Here is a 25,142-nt window from a genome sequence, read left to right as displayed (position 1 = left end):
ACTACGGACATGGCGCACATCGCCCAACTGAGTTTAGCTGCAAGATATGTTGACGGTGACGGCAAATTACATGAAAGATTTTCGAGTTTCATTGACATCAATGACGACAAGGATTGCAGTGGAAACATTGATGATGAACCTCAAGAGTGTCAAGATGAAGAGCATAGTGTTACTGGCGAAGTATTAGGTACCCACGATTCTAAGGAGAATGGAAAGCCTTTCTCTGTACCTGAAGAACTGTGTGGGTATAAGCTGTGGTGGTTGCTCAGTTAATATGTCAGAATTGAAAGGAACTGTGGCTACAATAATAAAGAAAGCTATCAACATGTAAGTAGCACCGTATTGAAGTCATCAGCTCAACCTCACTGTCTCTCACAGTTGGAAAGTTACAAGTGTGAGAAACTCACTTGGTACTATTGAAGAAGTAGTATCGTTCTTTACAGTGTCTAGCAAGTGGTTTGCAACCTTGTGGAGTCACCTATAACACTCCCTCCAGACACACTGTCAAACGAGATGGGTTGAGCGACATGATGCTGTTTCTCAATTCGCAGCTGATGTCTGAACACTTTGCAAAGTTCTTCAAGAAATACAGTGTTGAAGGGATAGAACAACAGCTGCCAAAACCAATATTTTCTTTTGAGCTCCCTCTAACTGAGTTTCTTATCACTCTGTTTCCACTGAGTGACATTACGCGCATAACGTATCTAGTCAGCAAAATTTTACAAGTCTCTATCTTTGATGTCGCAATGGCAAAGGCAAAATTAGATTTGACGTTCAGTGTGTATGACAGAATGAGAGCTAATGCTGATATCCACTTTGCTAGTATTGTTTAAGAGGCAAAAGCCGTTATGGAAGAGTTAAACGTGGAGATGAGTGTTCCTTGTCTTACAGGCAGACAAAGACACAGGGAAAACTGCGATCATAATTATGATGTGATGACATATTGGGAAAAAACTTTTTATTCCAACAGTGGACCATGTTACAACAGGCATGAGAGAATGTTTTGCTGAAGAAAATATTTATCATTTAAAATTCAGCATAATTTTGTGTTCACAACAACTGAAACATGATGGTAATGATCTGGTGCAGAAACTCAATCAGTGCTTAACTAAACTACCATTCTTCGAAGAAAAGTCACACCTTGTGATTAAAAAGAGGCTAATGGGACAGATTCTTCAATACAAGCTAACCAGCATAAATGCCCATAATGATTGTGATTCTGTTATGCAAGCATTGTCTCTGTGACCTAGATCTGACTATCCTACTTTGCACACGCTGTACAAAATATTTGCCTGTCTACCTGCATCTGTTGCTACAGTAGAAATAAGTTTTTCGACTTTGTAGAGTACAAAGACATGGCAGAGCTCAACAATGAAGGAGGATCAACTTATTGGCTTAGCTCTGTTGGGCACTCACCCTGACACTGATTGTCCTACTGACAATGTAATTAACCAATTTGCCAGGAAGGATACGTGCATAGAATTAATCATTTAAGGATGAGAACCACAGTTGTAACTTCTTTGTACCATACAATCGTATTGCCTTGTATATGTGTATAATCAGTTTAAATAGAACTTTCTTAAACTTTCCATGTGACTTAATAAAAAATAATCACAGTAAAAGTAAAGGTAGCTCAAAATATCTTTAGTGCCCCCTCCTTCAGGTTTTTCTGTATCTGCCACTGTTTCATATGAGATCTGGTGAAAGTTCTATTGGCCAGCTCAGAACTGTAGCTCGTTTGCAACAAAGAAATCTGTTGGTTGGACTCAGAGGATATCCTAGGCTTACTTTTTGGCTGTTGACTGAAGAGGCAATGAACATTTCTTAGTGAAGCAAAAGAACATCTTTTAATTTGTAGAGTCTAGCTGCAGATTAACTATCACCTAATTTGGAGGAGAGCTTAAGCCCGGAACAAACCTTTTATTAGTTTTGCAATCTCCACTACATATTCTGTGGAAAATGGTAGGGTAGTTAAGTAGCAGCAATGAGTACATTTCGGAGATGTAATCTCATGTTTACAAAACTGTAATCTGTGGATTTGTGCAGTCTATTGCACAGTTGTCTTTTGTTTGTTTTGAATGGCCAGCAACTACTTGTCACAGAGCTTCAAACTGCAGTACGTAACACACCAGCAGAGCACTGTATGGGATGCACCATTACCTACTGAAAGAAAAGCGTATTTTATTCACATCAGTAGAAGATACCAGGTACTGACAGTCAATAACTTAATGTTCCCAGTATGCATTGTTGCTGCTTCCAGATGCAGTGTTAACTGTAATGGCACAGTGAGAGGAGGAATATTGCACTGGCTGAATGTTTGTCCCAATTGTTGTGGGTTAAGCCCAGCAAGCAAAGTTATACCATATTGTGACAATTGTTTTTACCAAGAAATGATCATAAATATGGAATGCCAATATTACACATGGATGTCCACAACACTGCCAAAGGACTGCAGTAAGGAAAACGTGTTCTGATTGTTGGAACAGGATATGATGATACATCAAAATGTCTGAAAGAACAGACACCACATATATAATTAAGGTGATGTCCGCCAATAATCCTTTCAATGTAGATGCACCACCACACTTGAACTCTTACAGGAACCAGTGAGACACCATATGTAATGAGGATCATGAGCATGAGAACTGCATCAGTGGTGTATAAATAAGCTGAGAATTGGGTCTGACAGGAAGCATGCTAGAGTAGTCCATGCAGATGTGATGACCACTGTGTCCAGATGGCATAGTCATCAGTGCATCTGGCTAGTCAGCATGAGACTCGGTTTCAAATCCCAGTCCAGCACAAATTCTCAACCCTCCCTGCTGATGTAAATTAATGCCCACAGACTTTCTTTGTTCCCCGAGTCATTGCGGCTGCAGGATCATAATACGGTCTGTCCCCTTGTACATATCCAAAAGAATAGACAACACATGCATATTTCATGTGTCAAGATTAGATATGAATAAAAGTTTATTTTGCAGTTATAGTGACTCCTTCCACTTATGTTTAACCAAAAAAATGTAACTTTACTTTGGGCTAAGTTTCATAACCTTGTTTAGTCAAAAATCTCTGCTCCTTGAATGTAGAGCATTATTGAGCAGCAAAATTCAGGCTGAAACAACACCCATAGCAGTCAAAACCAGCTAGCATGTATGCATTAGCTTACCATTACCTAAAACAAAGATTAATTTTGTACATTGTTTGACTGCTAACAGTGACGTAATTAAATCGGGGTTGTTTCAGAATCAAGTTACATATGTAGTGCTCTCTCTCTCTCTCTCTCTCTCTCTCTCTAATTTTATGATTACATTCCTTCCATGTCTTTGTAGTCAAGAGGTGCATTCTCATATTTTAGTAACTTTAAAGTGTATTTGCAGTCTGTTGCACAGCTCTCAATTCTTTTGAATGAACGACTACACAGCACAGTAATGCATTAGCCTCCTCTGGTGAAACGTCACAACAGTAAAAAGTTATATTTTGCTTTCTCTGTGTGTTTTATAGTTAATTCTTGAACAGTAGTACTGGAATGGATATAACGTGTGCACGCCGTGTGCAGATGGAGAAGGTGGCCTCAGTTCACGAACAGCTGAAGATGCTTTTTGACACGTTCAGCAGAGTTCAGGCTACTGCCTATTGTAGTAGCGGTGGCCGAGAATCTGGCTCATCACATGGGATGCCTAAGGTGTCACCTATTTTGCCCAATGGCTCTGCTGTCAAGACACCTTGTGGTGTACCCGATGTGGCTGAGCTGTCCTCACCAAATGGTGAGGGATGGGTAGTAACTGTTAGCGCTGTTTGAGGCGGAGAGTGAATACGGAGGCTGATCTCACCCATTGACACAGTGAGTTGAGTGGCAGGTTCATTAGGGTCGAAACGGCTGCAAGTGGAGAGTGGTTTGGCAGTTAATCAGGAGCTCCAATGTTCAATGCATTAAGGAGCTCCTTAGGGAAATGGTGTCCAGGACTGGAAATGAATCTTATGTGTACTGAATATGTCTGCCAGGGAGCCTCATCTGAGATGTGGAGAATGTTCTGCCTGTGGCTATCAAACATGCAGTGTGCAGCTGTCTGCAAGTTGTGGCTCATCTTGGCACCAATGATGCCCATCGTTTGGGATTTGAGGTCATCTTCAGTTTATATGGACAGGTAGCACAAATGGTGAAGAGCCCCTGAGCCACACATTGAGTGCACGCAGCACACACACTTTGTATCAACATTCCCAGAATTGATTTGAGTCCTTTGGTTTGGAGTGACTGGAGGGTCTCATCGATTCTTTGACTGTCCAGACTGCAGACTGCTGGACATGTATTATGAGGTGGAGAATTGTAGAAATACTTGATGGGTCAGAGGTGCACTACACAAAGCAATCTTTTTTTTTTGTAGGCTAGGCAGTAGTTTGCATGCTAGTCAGTGCAGAGATACAGAAATCAGACTGCATACAAAGTAAAGACCTTACTACCATCAAAATGTTAACAGTCAATTCTTGATGTATTTGTAGTTCCTGAATTTAATGCCCTCCAGGAAAGTTGTCATGATCAAATACCTGAAACATGAAGCAGAAACCCTTTAAATATTTAGCAAGGCATGGAATGTACACTGAACAGACAGGTGAGACACCACTGGGATGGGAGTGCCAGAAGAGTGGGGGTGGAGAGGAAGGAAAAGAATGAATATGGATAAAATTTGTGCGATAAATGAAAGCACGTGCTATTGGTGGCAACCCTTTTAACACTAGTGAAAGTAGGATTCTCCAATTCAATAATATTTTTATATTGCCAACATATAACTATCCTTAAAATACTGTTTGCCACAAATAACTAGGCATTTATGGAAATATTCATTTTCATTCCATATGTTTTGTGCGTTAGCTATGACTGTTGGACATCATCACAAGAGAAGGTATTAGAACAGTTTACGCATGGTAATGGCAGGTACGTCACACCTATCCATTTGCACCATTCAGTTCTAAAGTATTTTACTGCTTGCATGTAATTAAAGGCATTAGGTAACAACTAACTGCTGAGTTATTGAAAGACTCATCAACTACCTTTCCCACAGACACTATTTGAGAACTATGGTCCCATTTTACAGGCTGACTACATTGTGGCAGCACTGTGAATGAGCAGACTAAACAGTTTCACATGACCAGTAATTATGGGTTCCATTTCCATTCTTGCAGATGAACTGATTTTTTTCAAGAGCCATCATACAGAATTACAAACCCATTGAAAAAGATTTTTACACCAACTAGGTATGTCTGTAGTTTTGCACGTGTTTCCTTTGACTTTTCTTACAACTGGAATGACCTTTGCCTTTTTCTATACATGTGACAAACCACTGTTTAATAAATGAACAATTCAGATGCCAGAGAGGGGACAGTTCAGTTTTTGTGTAGCTGAATCTGCTAACAACACTTTATGGTCACGTGACCTCCCCTGCGTTCAGCATCTACTTTTGGTGTGAATTCCATATGGAATCCAAAATTATTTTACTATTTATTCTGGTTTCTTTTTTGTATGATGTCCCCAATGCTATTATTGCCTAATGAGAATAGGAGGAGATTAGTGTTTAACGTCCCATCGACAATGAGGTCATTAGAGATGGAGCGCAAGCTCGGGTGAGCGAAGGATGGGGAAGGAAATCGGCCGTGCCCTTTCAAAGGAACCATCCCGGCATTTGCCTGAAGCGATTTAGGGAAATCACGGAAAACCTAAATCAGGATGGCTGGAGACGAGATTGAACCGTCGTCCTCCCGAATGCGAGTCCAGTGTGTTAACCACTGTGCCACCTCGCTCGGTCCTAATGAGAATAACTCTAGACTTTATTGCTAAATTCTTCTGCCCTTTTCTAGTATTTGGTGGTTCAATGGGTAACGGTGACACTACAAATCCAAAGGTCCTTGATCATTGGACATCACATATTTTGTAACTGGTTGGGTAAATCAGTTCAGAAGCAGAAAGAGGGTAACAGCATATGGTAGTCAGTAGGACTGTGTGTAGTAGAGAACTCCAGTGTTCCAAACCTCCAGGCTGATGACAGCTTTACCTTTAGTTTAATTTTATGTTTACTTTTATGTCATGTATTCCCTTCATGACAAAAGGAGATGACCAATCCTTGGCTTTGTCACATACTCCAGTGAACAACTTATTGGCCTTACAAAGGGGCTTTCCAAACTTAAAAAGCATGAGAATGCATTCCACATGGACTCTGCAACTTGATTAGCTTCTTTCCGTACAGTACCAATGTTGTATTCTAACATTATGTAATTGTTTTTCCTACTCATCTGCATTCACTTGAATATTTCTACACCTGCCATTCATCACACAAAATAAAAATTTTGTCCAAGTCGTCCTGCATCCTCGTATTCACTCAGTGATGACCCTTTCCCACACACAATGCCATCAGCAAAAATACACAGAATGCTGTTCATCAGATCATTTCGTGTGTATATAATGAGAATGACCTTATGAAACATCTCTGTGGCACTATTAATGATACTCTTGTCTCTGAGAAACAGTTGCTGTTGAGGTCAAAGTACTGGCCTCTGTTACTTGCGAGGTCTTCGCGCCATTCACATATCGGGGAACCTATTCCATATGCCCATACCTCCATTGAGAGTATGCGATGGGGCACTGTGTCAAATGCTTTCCAGAAATGTAAGAATGTGGATTCTAGCCTGTTGCCCATCATCCATGGTTCGCACTAGATTAGATTAGATTAGCACTTGTTCCATAGATCATGAATACGACACTTCGTAATGATGTGGAACGTGTCAGGTTAATAAAAGGTGTCTATACAAGATATTACATTAGACAAAATATTACATGACACTCAATAATTTTTTTTTTTTTAAATTACCCACTTACTATATCCAAAAATTCATCTAATGAGTAGAAGGAGTTGCCATTAAGAAATTCTTTTAATTTCCTTTTAAATGCTATATGGCTATCTGTCAGACTTTTGATGCTATCAGGTAAGTGACCAAAGACTTTTGTGGCAGCATAATTTACCCCCTTGTGAGCCAAAGTTGATTTAACCTTGAGTAGTGAAGATCATCCTTTCCCCTAGTGTTGTAGCCATATTACACTGCTACTATTTTTGAATTCATTCGGATTGTTAATAACAAATTTCAGAAGTGAATATATATATTGTAAGGCTACAGTGAAGATTTCTAGCTCTTTAAATGTGTCTGCAGGATGATCTTGAATGAGCTCCAGCCATTATTCTGATTACACACTTTTGTGCAATGAACACTCTTTTAGTCTAAGATGAGTTACCTCAGAATATGATGCCATACAAAAGCAGAGAATGAAAATAGGTGTGGTAAGCCAATTTACTCAGATGTATATGGCAAAAAATTTGCAATGACCCTGATAGCATAAGTAGCTGAACTCAAACGTTTCAGCAGATCCTCAGTGTGTTTTTTTCCAGTTCGACCCCTCATCAATGCATACACCTAGAAATTTTGAATATTCTACCTTAGCTACCGATTTCTGATCGAAGTCTATATTTATTAATGGGGTCATTCCATTTACTGTGTGGAAGTGTATATACTGTGTTTTGTCAAAGTTTAATGAGAGCCCATTTGCAGAGAACCACTTAATGATTTTCTGAAAAACATGGTTTACAATTTCACCAGTTAATTCTTGTCTGTCGGGTGTGATAGCTATACATTTATGATCGGCAAAATGTACCAGCTTTGCTTGAGGAGATGGAAATGTATGTACATAAAAGCAAATCACCACAAAATCTTCTCAATGAACAAACCGAGTTAGCCAATGCAGCCTTTCTTCAAAACTTCATTCACCTGCTTTTCCATTTTAAAGCAGAAATAAATATAAATAACTAAATACATAAAAACTCAACTTTTTAATATTTGTAATATTTATATTTATATGTGTGCATTCATCCGAACCCATTTACTGTGCTTTCAATGTAGGCCATAATGTGTCCATAATTGTAACATATATTTATGTACATCTCACCCTTATCATTTACTTTTGTTCCAATGTATACCATAATATTTACATAATATCACTGCAGTAACACTTTATAACTGACTGCTCTATTTGTTTATCTGCATTTTAATCAGTTCTCTTTCAATGTAAGTAGTAAGTAATGTAACATTAGCAATTTGTAAATATCCATCACATGCCAGTACATAATGTATTATCTCTAAGAGTGGAAGTCTTTGGCATTGTTATGGTTGTAATATCACCATCTTTGTATGCATACATGCATGTGATGAAACTCCTGTGTAAGTGGTGCATTACATTATGTGCACATATATTCACAAAAAAATGCATTATACGGTTTTTGATGTTGCAAGATGTTCAACAAACTTCAGTGGAACGTAATGGTGCAGTTTCTTCATTGTAAGTAACCGAAACATCTACCATTTAATAATAAGTTTGTTTTCATCACTTAAAATCATTGTGAAGCCCAATTACATTTAAAAATACACTGCCTCACGACTTCTTTTGGCTGTAGGGCATCACCACCCCAAAGAAGTTTCGTCAGATGGGGAAACAAAACTCAAAATGTAATGTAAAACGTGAACTAACCATGTGAAGATGGACCTATCAGTTTGAAACCGGTAACTGCGCAATGTAAGTGAATAAATAGCATTATAAAAAGTGTCTGGTTGCTGTAATCTTATGCATAAGAATCAACCTACATATGTAATAAGAACATTTAAGCAGTCACAGTCCTCCCATATTATTTAAAATGTATCACATGTATCAAGCCCAACCGTCATACTATACTCAATAACTAAATAGTAGGTCTTGTAAAGTGTTCTCTTTTGAGTCAGAAATTCTGCGCGACAAGTTCACTATGGCATATTTCAATGGGAGGCAGCAAAAACACACACACACCCTACCTTGGCATACTACTTACTACTATTCTAACTTCATGAATTTCTTTTGGTGGGACAAGCATGTTTCTAATAGTACAAAAAAAGAGCATAGGCTACAGGCTGAACCAGTCCTAGTCTATGGATCTGAACTATAGGTTTTACTTACTGATCTCAAAATGAGACAAAGTTCTGTAAAGATTAATTATGGAGCAGCACCAGCATATCAAGACTGAAAAACCCATAATGTTGAAGTGCTGGAATGAGAACAAATGGAACAGTGATAGCATAGGAAGAAAATCATTAAACTGACATCTGCGTCTGTTGAGAATGTTAGATAATTAGCAGCCAAAGAATAATTTTTGATTGGAAATCACCTTACTGATAGAAACAAAGTAGACCACTTAACTTTAAGAAAGAGTGTATCGACAAAATAATGAAGCAACACGGTGTATGCAAAGAGGATGCCTTGAAGAGAGATGCCGGGCAGAAGAAAGAAAGAATACAGCAACATCTTATTAATTGATCATTGTATTAATTAACTGCCTACAATAATAATAATATACTAGTACAAGTAATGATAGTAATGATTTTATTATTATTACTACCTGAGCCATGGCAGGCTACCTCTTTGAATTCCCATCCTGCACTTGGTGTATGTCACAGCTTTTGCTTGGAGCTTGTGGCGCCATGGGGCATGGTAGACACACGCAAGGTACGTAGACAGCATTTGCCATTAAGCCAAAATTGATGGAATGGAATGACTGGTATCCCTTTAAAAGTTCTGTACCATTAATAGTTGCAGGCACAGGTGTTAACAAAAGACGGAACATTGGTGTGGTCTTGGCTATCTGTATTTTCTGTTGGTTCTTCTCTGTGGAAATCACATTATGCAAGGAGCTTTCTCATCTGAAAAACTGCCTGATTTGGGTTGTGTTGCGTGACTTAATAGCTTGTGGTGTTGCCTTGGAAGGACTTAGGGTAATGCCTAGCAACCAGACAAGCTTGTTATTGCTATTCAATTCCCCATGTTCAGCAGTGGATTTGATGATTTGGTAATCCCAAACACTATTTTAAGTGTGACCACAATTAGCCCTAGACCAAATTTTTGATGAGAATCATCTGACGAGTCCATTGATCTACACAACAACTGTGGTCATGTTGTTGTATTAAGTGAGAATGACAGTGGAATTTAGATGCTCCCTTAGTCTTCTCCAGTTTCCTGCTGTTGTGGCACATTTTGATTGTTTTGGACCTGGACTCAGGGCTTGCTCATCTACCTTGGCTGTTAACATTGCCTCTGTACATCAGCCTCATAGAATGCACCACTGCCAGCTACTGATGGGCTGCCTTCACTCCAGTTATGTAAATTACTGTTTGAAATTTGTACTAAAATTTTGTACATTTTGATGCTTGGGGGTTTGTGGGGTCAAGTGCTCTTCTTGTACATACCATTGAGCACTGTTTAGAAGGCCAGCTCTATGTTAATCACACATTTCATATTGAGATGTCATTCAGACTTGTGAAAATACAGCCTGCTGGTAAGGAACTGACACATTTAAGGCTCACGGGCTGGAACAAGCGAAAGTGCATAAAACTGTCAAGTGTTACTGAGCTCTGAACATTTTTGTGTGTGTTCATTCACTGGCCTTTTGTGAGCTGGAGAGTGAAAGAAATTTATTCTGTCTCAGGGCTAGTTACTGCTTACTAGATCTAATTGTTCAACTGTTTGTTATTTTAAAGTTGTCATGAGGTGACCTTTTCTCACCTTTTATTAATTTACTGCCAAAAGTTGGTTCTGAGTCCTAATTAGTGGTTTTCCTTTTTAATTGGCATTCTTGAGCTACCATGCATGCACATCCACTTACTGAATCACTTGCACATTTTCGACAGTATACCTTAATAGAATTTTCTCTCTGTCTGAAGCTAGTTATATCAATCTGTGCACACTCATTCTCTATTAATTACTTAACTGCTCATTGGGGGCAAGATTTAAATAGACTTGCTCTGTCTGCCTGAAGGCAGCTCTAGAAATCAGTGCACCTGTTTACTTTATTAAATTATCTAGATGCACCTGAAAGTGTATTTTAAAAATTTCCTTTTTCTAGTGGTCTCAAGGCAGCTATAAATTCCTCTGTCTTCCAGTATAGCTATTCAATTTTAACCTTTGAGATGAGTTATGCTCCTGTGTTGTCTTAAAGAGCCATCTCTTTCCAAATAATTATTTGTTCATTTGTTGAGGCATTTTTGAGTTTAAGATTTTGAAGGTGGAAATTTTGAATCTAAAATCTAAGAACTGGTGTCAGACACAGCTTTTGTCTTTAACTATTGCCTTATTTGAATTGTCACTAAACTAAGGTGTGTAATGTCTTAAATTTGAAAAGTTCAGAGTGTTGTTTGTAATCCTGCTAATGTATCTGATTTTAGTTATTTTTCTTAAACAAATGTGTTTTAATAAACAATGGCGACGCATGTGAATCCCAATCTGTCCAGTCCTTCCACTTAATTTCCCCTATTCCTGCTAGATGTTTGGTTGGTAACAGTGGATGGTTATTTTCCTGGAAGTAAAGGGGGAAGGTATCCTCATACTGTCATTCACCATGAGGTGTGTGTGTGTGTGTGTGTGTGTGTGTGTGTGTGTGTGTGTGTGTGTGTGTCCACTGCTGAACATGGGGTCCCATGACTGTCCCAGTTTGTTCTTATTGAAGAAGCAACAGTTTATCTACAAACTAAATGTGTTTCAGCTTCCATGTAAGGGGAGTTTTGCCAAACTTGAGGCTCATCTGCATGCTGGTGTGGATGACCCCTTGGTGATTAGTACCAACTGCACCATGGAGGTATATGTTGCACTAGCTGACTGAGCTCCGGCCATGACAACCTTGTGTCAAAATGTAGAGTGTTTAGAAAGTAGTCAGCCCTACCATAAGCAAATACACACAGTTCAGGCACAATTTATCCATTGGGATAATCACTTGTTGGGTATTCCACAATGTAATCTCCATTCTAAGCAGGTTACATTGGCTCTGCAGTTACAGGAGTACGTGCATGACTTGTGAAGTGGGGTCAGTCAATCTGATTTAGACAAATTAGGAGCAATAGGTGGTGAACAAGATTCTCCCACCAACAGATAACCACTGGAAGTAGTAGCAATAGTACAGGCACCTTTAAGGATCAGGGGGGAATACATTTGGGAAATGACCTTACAAATAATATTACTACTTCAAGCTGTAACGGAACTTTCAATTTAGAATGTAAAGAAAGGTGAAATCCATCCAAATTTACATTTCATGTTGACGCTTTGGCCATCTCCAATAATGTTGTTGTTCAGGCATTGTACCCCGTGTTAAGCCGTGTTTTCAGTCAAATTTTGCACGAAAGTGCAACATCGAGGGAGCTATGGAAATCAATTATTGGGCTGACATTGTCACCTCATATTAAGAGGCTGCTCAAGCATAAACATTTTTGGCAAGTGCAGTTTCCTCATGAACCTTTTCCTAGGTACATAGATGAATGCCTATAGCTATTCCATCCTTGGAATTGAAAGTCACAGAGATACAAATACTCAATAATATATTAGAGAAAATGCAGCCACAGGACTGTTCATTGATTACCTTTGCTAATAAATGCACATTTTCTACTGAATTAGAGGCTTTGGTGTCTGCTATTGAAACCTGAGATTCGCAGACCAGCAGTAATGGGGGTTTAAGTGTCATTATCAGGATGGGGATCGAGATTCCGGGCAATTTAAAAGGGGACCACCCATAAGGAACAAGTGTAGGATGTTTTTTGGTGCAACAAAGAAGGGAATTTTGTGTGATAATGTCTGGTTCCATGAAAGGAGAGTCAATCAGATGACATCACTAGGAATGGAAGAGGCAAGATAGTGTTCTACTGCCACAGTGCTGTCTCTGTGTCAAGTCCGAGGCAGGGGAACCCCTGACTTACCTTTGGGCACAACTTAACCAGGAACCAGTGTGCACCCTCCTCAACTCTGGCAATTCAGTTTCTCGTTCCAATTATCTGTGGTATTTGGAGTTCTGCCATATCTGTGAACTGTCTCATTTGCACCTGTCCTCCCACTGTCGAGCTGTCACTGGGCAGACGCAGCCTCTGATTGGCAAAACTGAGTATTGCAAAATTTTCTTGGCCTGTAAAGTGGATAGTACTCAAAAAACTTTCAGTGAACTCAATTTTGGGGTGTGTTTTTGTACGTGGTAGTGGGTTGGTGTTAGATTGTCAAGGCAGGGTTGTTTATTCTAAATTTAACCGAGCTGAAAAATTCATGTTGTGCTCCTGTCAGGTTGCCACAGAAATTCATAATGTGTTACCACAATGTTCGCCATTTGAGCTCAGTCACCTTGGTCCAGTAGAGGTGAAGCAGGTTCTGGAAGTTCTTGATTGGTTACTACAGATGTTAAATAACAGACTGAACGTGACCAATAAAATCCAGCACAAGATTCACTTTACAAATGACATTCCAGAGACAGGATCTTAACAGGCTTTCTACATCAAAGACGAAATATATATGTGCTTTGATTAATAATATGTTGTTCGATGGAGTCATCGGGCCCTCAACCTCAGCCTATGCTTCTCCCATATTTTCAGTGTCTATGGGCAGCAGTGGGGTGTTTCATCCAGTAGTGGGTTATCATGCAGTTAATGAGAAGGTAGTTTTGGAATCTGTGCCACTTCCCAATCTGCATAATTCTTTTACTTTGTTCAGTCGGGCTCAGTATTTTACTGTCCTGGATCTCAATGTCGCATATTATCATACAATGTTAACAGAGGATTCCAAGCATACTACTGCATTCTGTATAGATTGGAACCTCTACGATTATAACAGGGTGTCCTTTGGCTTGTCAATGGGAGTTGCCATTATGTCTTGCCTTGTAGATTGTGTTATCGGTGATTTTGCGTTCAAGTGTGTGTATAATTAGCTAGATGGCATGGTTATTTACAGTTCTAGTCTGTCTGAACACCTGCAACATCTTGAGGCAGTCCTGGTTTACCAGAGGGATGTGGGGCTTTCTGTGAAACCATCTAAAATGACACTGGCACATAGGTTTCACTCTTAGGACACCTTAGTTCCACTGATTGCATTACAATTGACCAGGAGCATACTAGTGATCTGCGGAAATTTCCTGCTCCTAGAAATAAGAAAGGTGTGGCATGATTCATAGGCATGACAATTTTTTTCTCGAAATTTTGTGCCCAATTTTACTAAATTACTGGGATGCCTTACAATTTCAGAAATTTCAAATGGGATGAAAGTCATACGGAATATCCTTAAGTCATTAAGGTGGCACTTAACAACCCACTAGTATTAGCCATACCCAATTTTGAGCTCCTGCTCTTCTTGCAGACAGACACCTAACTCTTCTGGAGTAGAAAGTGGCAGCTGTCCTCCTGCTGAAACAGAATTGGAGGGGATGTGTTGCACGTTGATGCCCTATAGCCTATGCATCTTGGAAACTTTCATCTGTGGGGATGGAACATTCTATGTATGAATGAGAAGCCCTGACAGTTTTGTTTGCCCTTGAGAAATTCAGAATGTATATGGAACACCAGGAATTTTGTTTAGAGACTGACAAGTAAGCTCTTAGTTAGGTTTTGGCTCATTATTTCCATAACATCCTCTTAGGTGGTCATTTGGGCATTTATAAAACTGTTGTGAAGATCAGACAATACATCACCTGGTCTCCCCTGTAGAAGGATGTCCAGCGGTTGGTGGAGGAGTGTGAGAGCCATAAGAGAGCTGAGATCAACCCAAATCCCCTCAACGGGCTTTTAGAGTCTACCCATTAGGAATGCCTGATGCATTAATTTCTTATTGATTATGTAGGTCTGCTTCCTCATGTGTGTGGGGGTATTAGTCACCTATTAGTTATCATGGATGAGTTTTCTCATTTTTTGACTCATTCCGAACAGAGGAGTGACCATCCTGGTAGCTATCCAGCATGTGTTATAATTTTTTTCTGTTTACAAGCCACGCAGGATGCTTGTTAGCTTTTGTTTCCCAGCTATTCACGACATTCTGCTTTGACAATGAAATTAAGGATGTGACTACAAATCTTTATTACCAGCATACTTTGCTGACCAGGTGAACTGCAAGTTGAAGGCTGTGCTTATCTTTCACAACAAGGCTCAGATGAAGTGGTACATGTCACAACTATGTCTCAATTTTGTCTTTAACACTGCACAACCCAAGTCTCTGGAGGCTGCTCCAGTATCCCTTGTGCTAGAACATCCAATCAATTCTCCTCTTGTCAACCTGTGGTCAATCAATGATTTGCTTCCAGAACAAGTCACCCTAGCAGTAACACAGCACAACTGGAGCCAGGCTAGGCATAGTACCAAAATTGCACATTACAGGCTAGCCATCTGCTACAATCAGGGACTAAATGGTTGAGTGCAACGGTTGGGGACACAGTGTTAGTTTGAAACCCTCATATTGCTCAAAAAGGGGAGTTAGGGTGCCAGCAAGCTAGCTCCTCAGTTCTTGGTACCCTATGAGACTGTCAGGGTGGTGAGCCTGGCAAAGCTCCTGGTTCTGAATTTATGCACCAGTAAAGCCTTATGCATGCACATTACACAGGCCAAGGAGAGTCAGATGTAAAGGGCTCCTGAATGGTGAGGAAGGGGGAATTTGGTTTGGTGGGGGAGGTTGAGCCATAGTGAACTCCCTCTTTGAATCCAGCCCCATGTGCCTGGCAGATGACACTTCTCACAGCTTGGAGCTCATGGTGCCAGTGGGCATTGTGGAGCCACAATGGGTGTAGAGGAACAGCAGTGGATCTCACGAGAAGCTGGTGTATTGAAGCTGGACTAGAGGGTGAGCTATGCAGGGCTCATGGGCAGCACGTGGCGTCTGGTCGATTTTTATGTGCCACTTTCATTATCACCAGCACTACAATAAAACAATCTTCTTTCAATAATGGTAACTGCCATAGTCTGATCAGCCCATACATTATTATCACTCATTTCAAAGCTAGTATTGTCCACCTCTGGCACAGATAACAGCAGGGAGACATGGTGACACAAAAGCCATGAGGCCTTGGGGGATCACTGGAGGAAGTTGCCACCATATCTATACACTCAGGTCACCTCATTCCCATAAATTCTGAAAGGGGGGGGGGGATGATCTCTGACATTATGTTAAATCATATCCCAGATGTCTTCAACCAGGTTCACAGTCGGTGAGTTGGGTGGCCATCACATCAATTGGACTCACCACTGTGTTCCTCAAACCATTCTATCACACTCATGGCCATGGGAAATGGTGCATTGTTTTCATGGAAAATGCCACTGCCAGTGGGAAATACGCTTGTCATGAAGGGGTGGACCTAATATGAACCATGGACCTTGCCACTGGTAGGGAGGCTTGTGTGCCTCAGCGATACAGTTAGCCATTCTGTTGGTGCAACCCCAATGGAGGGGTATCTGCTGAGGGGCCAAACAAACATGTGGTCCCTGAAGAGGGGCAACAGTCTTTTCAGTAGTTGCAGGGGGAACAGTCAGGATAAATGACTGATCTGCCACTGTAACATTAACCAAAACAGCCTTGCTGTGCTGGTACTGCGAACAGATGAAAGCAAGGGCAAACTATAGCCGTACTTTTTCCTGAGGGTATACAGGTTTACTGTGTGGTTAAATGAAGATGGCATCCTCTTGGGTAAAATATTCCAGACATACAGTAGTCCCCCATTTAGATCTCCAGGCAGGAGTAGCTCAGGACAATGTCATTATCAGGAGAAAGGAAACTGGTGTTCTACATACTGGAACATGGAATGTCAGATCCCTTAATTGGGCAGGTAGGTTAGAAAATTTAAAAAGGGAAATGGATGGGTTAAATAAGATACAGTGGGAATTAGTGAAGTTCGGTGGCAGGAGGAACAAGACTTCTGGTCATATGAATACAGGATTACAAATACAAAATCAAATAGGGGTAATGGAGGAGTAGGTTTAAAAATGAATAAAAATAGGAGTGCAGGTAAACTACTACAAACAGCATAGTGAATGCATTGTTGTAGCCAAGATACACACGAAGCCCACACCTACCACAATAGTACAAGTTTATATGCCAACTAGCTCCACAGATGAAGAAGATATTAAAAAAAACAAAGGATGAGATGAAATAAATTATTCAGATAGTGAAGGGAGATGAAAATTTAATAGTCATGCGGGAGTGGAATTTGATACTAGGAAAAGGAAGAGAAGGAAATGTAGTAGGTGAATATGGAATGTGGGCAAGGAATGAAAGAGGAAGACGCCTGGTAGAATTTTGCATATCATCACTGCTACAGTAGAAATTTAAGGAGATGAGCTCTGGATAATCTGAAAGAAGCAGAGGTTGTAGGGAGTTTGAAAGAGCAACAGGGATCAATTGCCAAGAAGATGGGAAATAGATACAGTAGAAGATGGATGGGTAGCTTTGAGAGATGAAACACTGAAAGCAGCAGAGGATCAACTAGGTTAAAAGCCGAGGACTAATAGAAATTATTGGGTAACAGAAGATATATTGAATTTAATTGATGAAAGGAGAAAATATAAAAAGCAGTAAATGAAGCAGGCAAAACGGAATACAAACATCTCAAAAATGAGATCGACAGAAAGTGCAAAATGGCTAAGCGGGGAAGGCTACTGGACAAATTTAAGGGTGTAGAGGCATATATGACTAGGGGTGAGATAGATACTGCCAACTGGAATACTGAAGAAGCCTTTGGAGAAAAAAGAACCACCTGTAAGAATATCAAAAGCTCAGATGGAAAACCAGTTCCAAGAGAAGAAGGGAAGGCAAAAAGGTGGAAGGAGTATACAGAGGGTCTATACAAGGGCAATGTACTTGCAAGCAATATTACTGAAATGGAATAGGATGTAGATGCAGATGAAATTGGAGATATGATACTGGGTAAAGAATTTGATAGATCACTGAAAGACCTATGTCGAACCAAGGCCCTGGGAGTAGACAACACCCATTAAGACTACTGATAGCCTTGGAAGAGCCACCCTTGACAAAACTCTACCATCTGGTAAGCAAGAGGTATGTGACAGGCAAAATACCCTTAGACTTCAAGAAGAATATAATAATTGCAATCAAAAAGAAAGAAAGCCTTGAGAGATGTGAAAATTACCGAACTATCAGTTTAATAAGTCATGGGTGCAAAATACTAACATGAACTCTTTACAGATGAAAGGAGAGACTGGTAGAAGCCGACCTCTGGGAAGATTAGTTTGGATTCCATAGAAATGTTGGAACATGTGAGGCAATATCTTACAAGATGGATTAAGGAAAGGTAAACCTACATTTGTAGCATTTGTAGACTTAGAGAAAGCTTTTGACAATCTTGACTGAAATACTCTCGTTCAAATTCTGAAGGTGGCAGTCATCAAATAAAGGGAGCGGAAAACTATTTACAATTTGTACAGACACCAGATGGCATTTATAAGAGTCAAGGGGCATGAAAGGGAAGCAGTGGTTGTGAAGGGAGTGAGACAGGGATGTAGCCTATCCCTGATGATGTTCAATCTGTATATTGAGCAAGCAGCAAACGAAACAAAGAAAAATTCGCAGGAAGTATTAAAATCCATGGAGAAGAAATAAAAACTTTGAGGTTTGCCAATGACATCGTAATTTTGTCAGAGACAGCAAAGGACTTGGAGGAGCAGTTGAACGGAATGGACAGTGTCTTGAAAGGAGGATATAAGATGAACATCAACAAAAGCAAAATAAGGATAATGGAACGTAGTCGAATTAAGTCGGGTGATGCCGAGGGAATTAGATTAGGAAATGAGACACTTAAAGTAGTAGATGAGTTTTGCTATTTGGGGAGCAGAGGATATAAAATGTAGACTGGCAATGGACAATAAACAATGTAGACATGAAGAAAATAGAAGCTTTCAAAATTTGGTGCTACAGGAGAATGCTCACGATTAGATAGGTAGATCATGTAACTCATGAAGAGGTACTGAATAGAATTGGGGAGAAGAGGAATTTGTGGCACAACTTGACTAGAAGAAGGGATCAGTAGGTATAACGTGTTCTGAGGCATCAAGAGACCATCAATTTAGTACTGGAGGGAAGTGCGGAGGGTAAAAATCATAGGGGGAGATCAAGTCATGAATGGACTTAACAGATACAGGAGGATGTAGGTTGCAGTAGTTACTTGGAGATAAAGAAACTTGCACAGGATAGAGTAGCATGGAGAGCTGCATCAAACCAGCCTTGAGACTGAAGATCACAACAGCAGAAGGGGTGGATGTGGTTTACAACCAGTTTACAATACTCCTTTTCTGAGCTACTGTCTCACACAAGCTCCACTGGACCCATGGATGGCCACACGGACGTTTCCAAGAGTATAATGGAGGCCCTGGCAGTACATGAGACAAGAAGCTGTTCCCATTGTGAGTGACAGAAATGCACCCTCCCAAAGGCATGATGAAGAAGGTATCAGGATTCATCACACCAGACAATGCTCTGCCATTGTGCCGAACATCCAGTGTCAATAGTTACATGCCTATTTCAGTTGTAATTGTCGATGTTGTGGCGTTAACACTGGCACATTCATGGGCCATCAGATGCACAGACCCATCAGTAGGAGAGTTTGGAGCATTGTGCATTCAGACGCACTTTTACTCTGCCCTGCATTGAAGTCTGATGTTAGTTCACCACAGTTTGTTGACTGTCTTGCTTTACCAGTCTGCCCAGCCTATGATGTCTACCATCTGTCACGAGGGGTGCTTGCCCAATCTCACAATGTCTGGACATGGTTTCACCTTTGTTTCGCCATGTGTTGAAGACAACTGCCACAGCACTCCTCAAACACCCAACAAGTTGCGCAGTTTCCAAAATGCTCATGCCAAGCCTTCAGGCCACAAGAATCTGCTCTCAGTCAAATTCAGATCGTGTGCATTCCCCATTCTACACATGTACAGCACGCTCACTGACACTTCATGCACCGTGTGTGTGTGTGTCTGACTAGCAGACAAGGTGAGGTGCTATGGCCTCGATGAGTTTATATCGATAGCAGATTGGTGATCATAATGTTTTGGCTGATGTGTATAAGGATACAGTATTATCACTTCCAAACAAATGCTGTGCAATGCCAAGGGAACCATTCCACAACATTCAAGGCAACTGTCAAATGCATAAATTTATTACAAGTGTGTACTGGAAAACAATGCCTCCAAAATTTTTATTCTGTTCTTAATATCAGTGAAGTATGACTTGTCATGCGTATTACTCTGTCAATCCTTCCCACTTTGCTGGCACAATACTCAGCACCCTCCTGCTGGTGAGTTCTGAACTGCAGCATGTAACATGGGTGTGTGTTACTTAACCATGTTGGTCCATGAGAAAACCCTCAGTAAACAGGGCACATTTCAAATAGTTCATACACACATGGAGCACCCTTTCCTTCAGCATGACAATGCCAGACCATACACAAGTGTTTTTGCACTTGCAACAGTCTGATACCTTTGATTCATTATTATCGATCATCGTCCATAATGTCCCGGCTTGACCCAATGAATTTTCAGCTGTTTCCAAAACTTAAGAAAACCTTCAAGAATGATAGTGATGAATTGGTGTGAGCAGAGGTGATGCTGGGGTTCTGCCAACAAAGTCAAAGACTCTACAGTGATGACACCAACAACCGCGTGTGTCTCATTAGGAGAAAGGTGTTCAGTGCCATGGTGACTATGTTTGAAGTAAATATATAAACATGAAGAACAAAGATGTAAAATGTTAGTAAAGTTTGTATCAACTAAAATGCTTCAATAAATTTCAAATAAAAATTTTGAGCCATTACTTTCTAGCAAGTCCTCATGCCCAAAATATACACCAATAAAAATGAAGTTTTAATTAATTTGACAAAGAAGGTAGCTTTCAATTGATATAATGTCTACATGCATCTCTTAAGGTCATAGGGAAATTCAACTAACATAGTACATAACGTAAGAGAAGACTTCTTGCATGTATAAATTACATTCTGGGTACCATTTGGATTTTTTGGTAAACATTAGGCTGTGATACTGGTCAATTTTTTACCAGATCCTTTATTTGGTTTTCATATTTCTTGGCTTTGTCAGCTCACAGCCACACTACCACCTTTCAACCTAGGCAGAGCCTTGAATTACAATATGGATCAGTCTCTAACCACTACATATATTTCAAGGGGGGTCGGGATCTATCACCACATTTTAACCATGTAGCTTCTGAATAGTTCTCACATTCAGGTGCAAGGTCAATGACTGTTCAAACTGCTTTTCATTCACACACTATGTGTTGTGCATACATATTCTATATGCCAAACCATCATTACATCAGGGGTCAAAGCCAAAGCTTGAACTATGTTGAGTCTAACCACTCTTTTGCTGTGTGTAATAAAATTTAGTATATTTACTTTCCTATCATTTCCTCACAGTGATGGTTTAGGATTACTGTTGTGATACTGCCTGTCAAATGAATTGCAAGCTGTTCACATAGTTTGTATAAACTATAATGAAGCACTCACATACATTCAAATGCAAATGCTGCATTAATGCTATCACAGAACTTCTGCAGTTGCACCCAAAATGGGTATCAAACAGATAGTTACAAGTAGTTTGCGTGATTGTGTCAGGATCCTCAGTTCTGATTGTCAGAATAAAAATACTAGTGGCACGAAGTGAATCTGTTTGCCTGCTGAAGCTGAAGACCCAACAAATGGTTGCACTGCATATCCTGGTAATTTTACAAACAATATGTGTAACAATGTGCAGCAAATGCAGAAAGTGGTTATGAACAAACCTGTCAGTATTTAACTCCATGGCTTCATCAAAACTTTGTTGCCGAAATACATATTCATTCTGCACCTGTCTGAAATTTATATTTACTGCTGACAGTTCTACTTACACTTTATTCACATATTCAAAGTCAACACCTGATGTTAATAGTACTCCAAATGTACTTCTCAGATTATTGTCCATGTGAATGTCACTTCAACATTTTTTACAATTAATTTATTTTACATCATCAATAAATAAATTACAACTCTCAATCCATAGCATGATACACTGCATTAACACGACACATGCATTACCTGCACCCATACTATTTATACATTTAATGGCACTGCTAACATTCAGTATGACCACAGTTATTCTTAAGTTGCACATTAAGGTTGTCATTTACAAGACGTGTATCACAACAGAATATACCCACTTTATGGCAACAACATCAGTATAATTGGGTTGTGCATTGAAGGTTTCCATGTTTACTGAACATTACATTGAAACTCTTGCTCAGTTCTATGTGAGGTTTAATACAAGGCTAATTTCAATGCACTGTGCAAAATGTTATATTTAAGACTGAGCGTTCATCAGCTTTTTAGTAAACAGTATTACTCATGTTTCCATCAATATGACATCAGTTGTATGTATTCTCACACGATACTACACACAGAAAAAAATGAAACACTTATAAGAAATACAAATAACCCACTTACCATGGAGCATAACTCAGTTTGTACTTCATCCGTTTCCTCTTTTTTTATCCACATAGTTGGTTCCTGGAACATGGCTTCAGTTCTACAATCTGAAAAAAAAAGCAATCAGATAAGAACAGCTGTACACTGTTTCCATTGTTACTATGAGGCGTAGCTCAAAGGCAGTATTTTCACTCATCTACTGGGTGTAGTAAATGGGTGATTACACAGGAAACTGATTCAAAGTGGCCGAGGAAAAGAGTGTTCAGTGATATAAATTCATTTACATTTCTCTGGTCATGAAGGGTGAGAACAATCATAAAATCATATGCACTGGAAACGGAGAAGTTACAGTAGCTACTGCTCCTTTGTAACACTTTATAGATACTGTCCTATTGTGACCACTATGAAAAATATGTTTTTTTTTTTTGTGCATGCACTAACTTCAGCATTACGAACAATCAAAGCAATCAATAGATTGCAGTGATATTACTTAATAACACCAAATATTTCATTCTACACTTTGTTTGTTGTGTTATTTACAGTCTGATAGGTACATGAAGAAAATCCGGACGTATGGATTGTTTACTTATCAGTGAATATGCAATTTCAACATAGGTATTACTGAAACTTTCTTTATCTGTATTCATTTACAGTTGTACACAAAATTCACAGTAAACATCATCATTTTGGAATCTTTACCTGCTATTAAAGGAAACCATATACCTGTACTGTAGATTGCACACTGCAATGTGGAAATTCTTATTCTTGATTAGCATCAAGATTAAACACTGGTGAGCTTTTTCTTACAACACTGATTTCCATAAACATATTTCTGCTAACTGTAACTATGACGAATGTTCCGAGTTCTGATGACATGTAATGCTTTTTGTTAGAGAAATTACAGTTAATTTGTGCCTCGTATTTCGCCAGTTCCTAAATAATGTTACAGTATTCTTATACAGAACTCCATTAAAAGCCACACACTACAACAAACTGGTATTTACACATGATTAGACGAATACTAACGACACGAATAATCAAAGCACAGTGAAAATTAGCACAATGCAACAGACTTAATATCTTCTACAGCCTTTCCTTGCATGTGAACATACTCAAACCATGAAATGATGTAGTAGCTGTGGGCACTTGAAGAAATGCTTACGTTAGCCCTACCATCTGGAGCCGCTATGTCTACATCAGATAACAGCAAATTATGTTTGTGAAGATAATTGCATCTAAGTAATTCACCATAACGGTATTAACATGGTGAATGTTTGAACTTCACTGTCCGCCTTTTCTCGTCAGTCCCGAAGTATATCACGGAGATCACTGCAAAGACAAACTGCCCCTAACAACAGGTCACAATCTCAGCCGTTTCTTTTGCGAAGATACATGAAGCGATTTTACCGAACAGACCAAAAACAGCAATCACTATTAACTCAGGTATTTGGTTGCGATGAACATAACCTAAAAAATTACAACATTCACACACCGTCTGAAAGTTTCACCAAGCACACTGCAGGTGATGTGATCACAATTAAAGACATGTAAATGTACCCACTAAAATTTTTAAAAAGAGACAGCAACTTCAAAAATGGATAGCACAGCGTCATCACAACATATTCGCGGATAATCCACTCATCAAACTCAACTGTTATAACAGAAGTGAAGAACTGTGTTCATTTACTCCCCAAAACATTTTTTTCACGTATTCTTGTTTACAGTTTATAAATTACCTGGAGAATGTCACACACAAATTTTCGAAAAACAACATTTTAGCTGATTACACACAGCAACGAACTAAACCAAAGAGCTTGCAACAAGACAAAGCACTATGCCGTGCGCTATGAAATAAGCAGTATGGAATAAATGAAAAGATAAAATGCGAAAATTAAAATCCATAGGATATTCTATCCCTTTGGTAAATCCTTGTCACAATTTTAGTACAACAACTAGGTAATTTTAAATAACTGTTACCGAAGGAATGCGTTTGAAAATTTCTTGGAACTTTAAATCTTCACTCTACTGTGTGGGAAGCACTGATGTGAACAGGGACATCACATCGTTGTAATTCTCCTTTGTTACATGCAGGACCGGCATGTACAAGCTGCTTGACAGTGATAGCTTGTTGATTTTTTTTTTTTTGTCTTCTTGTTACAGTTATGAGCTCTAAACTCTCTGTCAAAGTTTTCTTTAAATCACATAACAAATGGACGCTGTTTTATGACATTCTCATCCGAATAAGGAAGGAAGATTAGATTTAACGTCCCATCGACATCCAGGTCATTAGAGTCAGTGCACAAGCTCGGACTGTGTTAAGGACGGGGAAGGAAATCGGCCGTGCCGTTTAAAATGAAATGTCCCGGCTTTTGCATGGAGCGATTTAGGGAAATCAAGGAAAACCTAAATCTCTATGGTCACATACTGGTTTGAACCACCGTTCTCTCAATTGCAAGTCCAGTGTGCTAACCACTGCACCACCTCACTCGGTTTAGCCAACTGACTGGTTTCTTGTTAACAGCTTTCGTAACAGCAACACAGCGAATCAGAACAAGGAGTTCCCTGGATGAGATGTAGGATTCTTTGCACTGGTATCTGATTTTGAAAACATTTATATCCACGTGTTCTCAGTGATTATATATTTTTATGGTGTTGCTTGTACTTGAATATGTTTTCCTATATCACTAAATTCTGTTCTTTAAAGGGGTGCACATCAGTAATGGCATCTTCATTGGCTGTCTACAATAGCTCTGAACTTTTTCACAATCAGTTGGCTTAAATTGCTTCAAATTAACATTTGCTCATTTTTGTGGCTCTTCATCT

The 25,142-nt window shown here is 39.5% G+C and overlaps 1 protein-coding gene across 4 annotated transcripts in view; it reads right to left on the bottom strand.

The window, feature by feature from the left end:
• LOC126213523 (zinc finger protein 708-like) overlaps window positions 1-24,175 on the bottom strand; it is a 115,507-nt gene extending 91,332 nt beyond the window's left edge. For 3 of the 4 annotated variants that reach the window (XM_049941359.1, XM_049941360.1, XM_049941362.1), the window contains exons 1-2: window positions 24,056-24,175; window positions 22,338-22,426 (exon numbers count right to left, since the gene is read on the bottom strand). In XM_049941359.1, the coding sequence (XP_049797316.1) occupies window positions 22,338-22,409 (72 nt within the window). In that variant the 5' untranslated portion in view covers window positions 22,410-22,426; window positions 24,056-24,175. Of the gene's footprint in view, window positions 1-14,186; window positions 14,241-22,337; window positions 22,427-24,055 lie in introns of those variants that run through there. The other variant, XM_049941361.1, reaches the window with a different exon arrangement.
• Between the last annotated feature and the right edge of the window lie 967 nt (window positions 24,176-25,142).

The sequence above is a fragment of the Schistocerca nitens genome, chromosome 11, assembly GCF_023898315.1.
Source record: "Schistocerca nitens isolate TAMUIC-IGC-003100 chromosome 11, iqSchNite1.1, whole genome shotgun sequence".
Lineage (NCBI taxonomy): Eukaryota > Metazoa > Arthropoda > Insecta > Orthoptera > Acrididae > Schistocerca > Schistocerca nitens.
This window is presented reverse-complemented; position numbering and strand designations above follow the sequence as displayed.